General features: G+C 36.3%; 1 protein-coding gene across 1 annotated transcript; it reads left to right on the plus strand.

Moving 5' to 3' along the window:
• The first annotated feature begins 3,312 nt into the window (after positions 1-3,312).
• Positions 3,313-6,231, plus strand: LOC140165415 (adhesion G protein-coupled receptor L4-like). Its single transcript, XM_072188719.1, has 4 exons — positions 3,313-3,393; positions 3,660-3,786; positions 5,029-5,070; positions 5,554-6,231. The coding sequence occupies exons 1-4, from the start codon at positions 3,326-3,328 to the stop codon at positions 5,716-5,718; spliced, it is 402 nt and encodes a 133-aa protein (XP_072044820.1). The 5' UTR covers positions 3,313-3,325; the 3' UTR covers positions 5,719-6,231.
• The last annotated feature ends 1,992 nt before the right edge of the window (positions 6,232-8,223 follow it).

Below are 8,223 nucleotides of genomic sequence, written 5' to 3' on the forward strand. Positions count from 1 at the left end.
TGTAAAGTTTTAATTTTACTAGCACTTTCATCCAAATGAGTTTTAATATAAATTTCACAGAGTTCCCTGTTGTATCTCTAATCTGATGCCAAAATAATTTATTATCCAGGCTTGATATCTAATCTGTCACCATTCCAGAACAATTCCCCACCAATTATAGTACATTACATACTTTCTAAATATCGCTCATTACATCACCACAAGCCAATCAGAATCATTAGTGTGTATAGATGGTTACTGTAATAGCGCCACCACTTACTGTTGTGGCAATCATGAGTATTCTAGCCGTTTACATTATGTATTTTCATTGAATTTCTAGAATGTCTCAAATAGAGATAAATATCAGAACATGTGAAAATCAATGTCTAATGACAAAATACATAACTTTTAATAAAACAAAAATTTAACAAACCTAACTTTTTTGTGTATTACAGCAAGAGACAACATGCACGGCAATTACCTTTTTACTGCACTTCCGCTTCAATGCGACTTTCTTTTGGATGTTAGTGGAAGGATTGTATCTTGTTGTAAAAACAAGTCCTGCATTGAATCGATGGAAAATTCCATTTCCAGTTTGGGCATCGTTTGGCTGGGGTGAGATTTCATGATAACGTAAACCATAATGAAATTACGGGGTACAGAGGAACAGCAAATCGCCGTAGAAGTGATGATGTAACATGCTTAACTACCATAGCAACAGTTTTTTGCATATCCCGTCCCGGTAAACGGACGCCAACGGAAATAAGCTTCAATATGTGTTTTTGTATTATGCAGGGTTTTCAAACCCGAACATATAAAATAAAAAGAAAAAAAGTAACCTGATTTATAGTACCATTAGTATTCAAACGGGAATGTGTTTCACAAACAGTTTGTTAGTGAAATAACTAACTTGTTTTCCGATTATATTCAAATTACCATATTAAGTTTAAATGAACAGATTATAAAGGACGTCATAATACAATGCTTTTATTATTGTCATTGAAATAGGGCCTCCCTTGCTTATAGTAACAATCGCTGCAGCCTCGAGAATCGACGGGTATGGATATCCTATTTATGAGTTTGTAGGAGATGTTCTGACGAAGAGATATCGGTAAGCCAACACATTCAAATCACAATTGTATAAATTAAGTAAGAAAGAACTTGCTGGGTTTTTATTTTGTTAAGCAAAAATTGATTTTTGATTTGAATCTATTCAAGAATAATTATATATATATAATTATAATTTTGTTCTCGGACAATTTACGTATTCAATATCGTCTCCTAATCGTCACCCTGCTCCGATAATTGCCTAAGTCTTTTTTGTGTGTATAATTTTGAGAACAAGTACAAAAAATTACGTAACTGATGCATGCTTGGACCATATTTTGAACTTTGTTCTCAAAATTAAAAAGAAACGACTTAGGCAATTATCTGCAATTATCGAAGTAGGGTGACAGATAGAAAAGATGTTCAAGTCTTTGTTTTATCGTAACCTTTTTTTTGTAGTTGGTTTGTATAATTTGTTTCTACGCTCACCTGTAATGGGTTTGAGCACTTTTAATTCCTAAGTTAGTCACCTGAAAAATAATACTTGTTATATACTTTAATATACTCATCCAAGTGATTTAAAGACAGTCAGTCAATCATTACTGTCTGAGGATGGTAACAGTTAGTTACCAAAAATTAGAAGGTAGATGTTTATTTATCTGCCTTCAGTTTCTGTTGAAAATTTTAAATTTTCGAGATCATAATATACTTTGTCTCATTAAATATGACTGATAATATTTGTTAATCAATGGCAATATATAAATAATGCGATTAAATTATTTTCCTATGGCAAATCAATCGCTATCCTTATAATCATCGCGCATTGCTATTATTTGAACAATATGTACTGCATTGCATTCTACAGTAACTTTTAAGTCTAAATTCACGTATAATAAATATCTTTGTAGGTGCTGGTTGGACCCTAGCATTGGTTTGCATTGGGCTTTTATCGGTCCAGCGTGCGTCATACTTGCGGTAAGTGAAACACTTTCTTTGGTATCATAAAATTATAATAACCATTATTTATATCAAAACACAGTGATAGTTTGTGAAAGATACTTTTGGTTGACAGCAATTTGAAACCAGAACCAAACGGATACTCTATTCAGAAAACCGACATAATCCTGGTCCAAACTACTGTACGGCTCTTTTTAGAGCCATCGGTAGTCAATTTGCAAGAAGGCAGCATTTAATCACCTCTTTCAAAGCGAAAAACAAAAAGCCTCAACCTAGTCTGAATGAAATACTTCTTATAATATTGTGCTGGAGATGTTATAGATAAGTTTGCAATAATCCTCATTGGCAACATATTATAAGTTAACAAATATCCTTATTAAGGATTCCTTAATAGAGCAACGAACTTGAAAATAACATTCCGCGGTTTTGGGTAGGTAGTGTGGTATACAGCATACTTCTCTATTATTTAGACTATGTGGTTTGACTAATGTTGAAAGTTTAATTACAGTAACCCGTTACAGCTGTGCTCTCATGTCCCACAAAATACTGTGCTTGGTGTATTTATTAGTAGTAGTTCGCTATGCTCAATAAACTAAATCGTCCAGAAAACGAGTTGGGCCACTTTTGACATTTTCGCGCATATATCAAGCTTGCATTGAGTAAAATCGACTTTTATGATTAGCAATTGCATTGTTGCTTTTCAGAAAAAAAATATAGAAGTGGTAATGGCGTAAATGTGATATACAGTAGATTCGGTAATATCTTCGCTGACAGAAAAACTTTACTTGGTGTCTTTCCTATATAGTCCTAGTTCAGGTTCAAACACTATGCCCGGTTTTACTTAATCGCCTGAGTTGGGCCACTTTTTGCCAAGTTCGCACATCAAGTGTGCATGTACCGCGTAAAATGAGCTCTCATGGTTATCGTGAAAGACCTCAGAACATAGGCGAATGTTTTTCTTTCAGTGAATTGACATAGTACATAAATAATATGATATTTATTTGAAAATCATAACTTAAAATACCACTTCACATGCCCCATAAAATTACCCAAATTAAGAGCACCGATCAGATGGTTCAACTCAATCCAGTCACTTTTGCTACACAAAGACTCGAAAGTGGCTCAAGTTGTTTTAGGACTACTTACACAATTGGTCATATCTTCACCGATTTTATTTAAACAAAACTTATGCAGTAGCTTAAGAAATTACCTTGACGACTAAATAAATTCAATACAATCAATAAGTGTCATATTTGCCTAATACTATTTTCTATATTGCATTATTTTTTTTGGTTACAACCTGTACTTTTATTTGAACTACTAGGTGAATGTGTGCATACTTATGGTAGTATTGAGAACTTACTGCACTCTAAAGCCGAAAGAGGATGAAAAGCAGGTTGAACAAATAAAGTAAGTTTTAATGTAACTTATAATCTAAATGCAAAAGAGTAAAACTGTATATTATGTTTAATAATGATCTTGATCGTGGACGGATAGCCGAATCCAGACTCGTCTTGTTAAATTTATGTAACCCGTGAATTATTTTTGAATTAGCGAACAAGGGATCATATCAATTTTTAACGGTGATCAGCATGATAATTTAGCAAAAGAGGCCGGCATACAGGGTTAGATAACGGTGCTACTTATCGAATTGTTACTGACTTTATTATACATAGATCTGGTATCCGTGTGGTGTTCGTTTTGGGATTGATTCTTGGCCTACCATGGATAATTGGTTTACTGAATTTAAACGAATACACTGTTGGTGTCAACTATTTGTTTGTTTTGGCCAATACCATTCAAGTAAGTATATCTGATACATCAAATAGTTAAGCCAATCGTAACTGCCATTGCGGCCAGCCTTCCACAAGGGGCAAGGGGAAATGCTTTAGGCAATATAACCAAATTAGCCTTATCTTTTGATCAATCAATTAATTGACGATTGTTAATTGCTATGAATCTGTGCATGTAATGATATTGACCAATACAAATAAACTAGTAATTCTGATTAATTAGTTGATAGTCCATAATTACAAGCATCGAAGTAGCATCGACGGTCGATACAAAGAGTACTCACATGTAAATGGGTTATGGGTATGTGCGGCGGTCAAGGGTCCCTTTTTCAGGCTCCCCGGCAGTTCTTTAAGACCCACATTTGGATCATGCTCCAGTTCTTTGAGCCTCAAAGTCTGGCAATTGTAGCTCTTTAGCCAAAATTTGGAAAATTTTGGAAATTTTTTAGTTCCAAAGCCTATAATTTGGCCCAATTTTAGTTCACAAGACCCACCAAAAATGTTGAAATTTCAGTTCATCAAGCCCCTATTTTTCCCAAAATCAGTTCTTAGTTCCCAAAGTTCGGCGCTCCGCGCCGCACACCCCTACCAAAATTTCAGTTGAGTGCCCCCCCGGGACCAATTTGGCTCTGGTACCTTACAGGGGTAAGCTGCATCATTGCCCCATTGGCAACGTACGCCACTGGTCGTTCGTATTGTATCATTGCTGAGCATAATTATCACTTAACCTTGATTTACCCCTCTCTATCGATCATTTATATTATAATCGCACTCACTTGGCGATAATATAGCACGGAGACGTCTAGTCCGTTATTGGTACTGAAAGAGAAATGATTCACGCAAATCATATGCACCAAATGACCATTGTCGAATAACTACACTCATCGAAATAAGTCTTGGAACGCTTGCCTGTTAAAATAACGGAAAACTGTCACCCCTCTCCTCCGTGCAATGTTGAGAAATGCCAATGTCTTCAGCGGCTTCCCAATGTGTTCTAACATTGATTGATGGGGAGAGGGGAAGGGTAAATCATTGTTGTAGATGTCATGTTTGTTCCCAAACATAATATACGTCATTTCCATGATCATATGAAATTCTGCACGGAATTTCGACAGAGTGTGCCAAGCGTTCCAAGTACTTTTTTTTCGAAGATTGTAGCCTGTGTATAACTTTTGGAATCTAGGAAATCGTGAATAATAATTTTATAATAATCTCAAACCATGTTTATTCCTGATTCATTTTCTCATTGTAGGGTGTATATATCCTGCTGGATTTGTGTCTACTTGACAAAGAAGTAAGTTATCTGAAATTAGTATATTATCATAGCCATTTCTTGTTTTAGGTACTATAATAGCTTGGTACCCGGTCATAATAAGAATATTACCCAAACTACTTTAGTATAGACAAACACATCTTTTAAGATTAAAATTCTCTGGTGCAAGGTCTAGCTTCATATTATGAGTTTGACAGAGTGTCGTATCTCTTTGTTCATTCATGTCGTGCATTAATTATCTTATTAGTGTTCTGTGCCAAAACACGCCCTACTGAAATTTAGCGACAGAAGGACGTATCTCCAAGATCTGCTGTGTGTGTGTACGAGTTCAATCAATAGTGAATACATAGACTAAGTTTAGACGTTAACCCCTCACATGTAATAATATCTATGGTCATGGAGTCAATGGAGATACGCCTTTGTGCCGCTGACCCATCGAATGCCTTTTCTGTGCCGTTATTGTTCACCTGTTAATCCCTCCTATGATATATCTTCATATACTAGGTCCAAGGAGTTTTACTGGCAAAAAGGTCAAATCGAGTAGAGCCAGACACCACTTCAGACGCCAAAGAGAAGCCTATCAGCATGATCAGTCCACGATCAACATCGCGGGAGTCATGGGTTGAAGATGATCAGAATCAACAACAGCAAAAGGAAAAGGCAACGTAGATTTGATTTGAAAGGAATTGATTTGATTCAGGAATAATGTTCAAACTATTACATAACATATCTAACAAAACATTGTATATGCAGACTCTACATCAAAAAGATACATTAAACTAAACCAAAATAGATTTGTAGGGGGATTTTGGTCCGCTGCCAATCCCCACCCTAAGCCCTCTCTCGACTACATCCCGACTGACCTTCCCTGTTTCGGACGGCTTAGCCTTGGGAGGAAGTTGTGTAGGGGATTTTGGTCCGCTGGCAATCCTCACCCTAAGCACTGTCTCGACCAGATCCCGACTGGCCTTTCCTGCTCAAGACGGATTAGTCTTAGTAGGGGTTGTGTAGTGTGTTTGGTCCACTGGCAATCCGCTACTCTAAGCCATGTCTTAACCAACTCCCATTTAGGGGGTTTATTGAATGAAACTTTGTTAATAAGGAAAAAAAGTAGATTAAGATTAAGAAATGTTGTAAACATGTTGTGTGTTAGATGGGATAGGATTATTTAATACATCCGACTTTATGCGGCTTGTTAGAAAAGTAAATAAAAAAAAAAAGACATAAGCTTAAAAAGTTACCTTTTCAGAGTCTGAGTTGAGCAAAGACGTAGCTTGCGACGCCATCACGGCGTCTTCATTCAGCGTAGTGATTACACTCCTCCGGTGACCGGTCCAATATCAGTCTACATGCTGCTAAAAAAAAGAGTCTAAAGAAAAAGCAAGAACAAGCTTTTATGTTATAGAGTAAAGCTAATGTTCAAATAACAATAAAAATAGTACAATAACAAAACATATGGAGTGAAGTTTGTTGTACAGAGGAAAGTTGGGGAGTGACGAACGGTGGGGAATGGTGAACACCACATTTGGGTGAAAGTGGTATATAGAGGGCGCAATCAAACTAGCCGACGGAAATTCTATTCATCCACTCGCTAGAGGCATGGCTATTCGTGCAATTGTCTGACATAAATGGCATCAATTGCAACTATAATGTGGCTTTTTATGCAATTTGTAAAACTTGCTTACGCAACTGGCTAATTGTGCTATTTGTACAAATTGCACACTTTCTTGCAATTGTAGGCTATTTGTGCAATGACCAATCCTGCGCCTTTATGAGTATTGCAGGGAAGCCAGAAAATACATAGTGTAAGCACATCGCTCTGGTAATTAATCCTCTTACATCACTACTTCTACAGCGAATTGTGATGTTATTTTGTATCAAAGAAAGATGTTTGGTTTTCATTCGCAGTATGCGCGAGCATCATATTTTCAAAAAATCCGCCAAATCACAATAAGGCTATTGAACAGTGTAGTGGTTGTATACAGTCGCTCAAGCATATCGATATACCAGTCCCTGTCCTTTGATGATAAACATTGAGGTCAACGCATCTATACATTTTTTGTTTTCTTTTGTCAAGACGAATAATACAGGGTGTCCCCCAAAAAGAGAACACTTATTGCGCCCTCTTTCTCTCCTATTTTTAAACAGTTCATCCAATATATTTTGGTATTTAAAAAAACCTTATATCGTTAGCTTTAATAAACCAAAACAATTATATCAATCGGCTCACAACTTTTGAAGATATGCCCTTTTAAAGAAAAGTATCTGTTTTTCACTCTGTCCACGGATAGCAAACAGAGTGGTTGGGATGGGTCATACTGTGGAGTGGCCTGCAAGATCACCAGACCTCACACCACTTGACTTCTTCATTTGAGGCAAAATCCAAAGCGATGTCTATGAGTGAGGAATACCAGCTAACCTCCAAGATCTTCGCAAATGTATTACTGCTGCATTCGCAAGTATCCGTCACACAAGGATGGTACACAACGCAATTGATGCTGAAATCTGTGTTCGCCAGGTAGAATGCAGAGCAGCACAGTAAATTTACCTCAGAAGAACCAAAGACAAACCAAACCGCCCTTTTCAGGGCTACCTTCTATCCCAAGAAGAGAAATGACTTATGTTGTAAATAAAAAGAAAGAAAGAAACAACAAAGTAAGAAAGTAAGAAACATAATAAAACAAAAAGGCCTAAATAACCAAGAAAAAATAAGTAATTGCAAGTATAGCAAAAGAAGTACCATCCCACATCCATTTTATCCACAAATTAATGGCACTTAACAAAATCCATAGCTCATAAGCCCACCGGTAAAGCCCATTCTGTATAAAAAGATATTTTATAATGTTATCGTTGAGGAATGTTTGATATTCATGCATGGCGCGTGTACTCCTTTTCAGTCTTGAAATAGCCAAACCTCCTCCGTGGACAGAGTGAAAAACGGTTACATTTCTTTAAAAGAGCATATCTTCAAAAGTTGTGAGCCGATTGAAAAAATATATTTGATCAACTTTTCTAAAATAGGATAATAAAAAGATGACGCAATGAGGGTTGCCTTTTTTTTTGGGACACCCTGTATGAGACTATATTGTAATTGCAATAGAAGAATCTTAAAATATGTTACCCTGTACAGTTTTGATTTTAACCTTTGACCTATTTTGACCTATACCTCATGAC

This window comes from Amphiura filiformis, chromosome 12, assembly GCF_039555335.1.
Source record: "Amphiura filiformis chromosome 12, Afil_fr2py, whole genome shotgun sequence".
Classification (NCBI taxonomy): Eukaryota; Metazoa; Echinodermata; class Ophiuroidea; order Amphilepidida; family Amphiuridae; genus Amphiura; species Amphiura filiformis.

Bases quoted from the DNA above. Each gene is read 5' to 3' on its own strand.
- LOC140165415 (XM_072188719.1), top strand. From the start codon at position 3,326: ATGGTAGTATTGAGAACTTACTGCACTCTAAAGCCGAAAGAGGATGAA. The intron at 3,394-3,659 runs GTAAGTTTTAAT...TATTATACATAG, and splicing joins AAGCAGGTTGAACAAATAAA to ATCTGGTATCCGTGTGGTGT. The intron at 5,071-5,553 runs GTAAGTTATCTG...TTCATATACTAG, and splicing joins TGTGTCTACTTGACAAAGAA to GTCCAAGGAGTTTTACTGGC.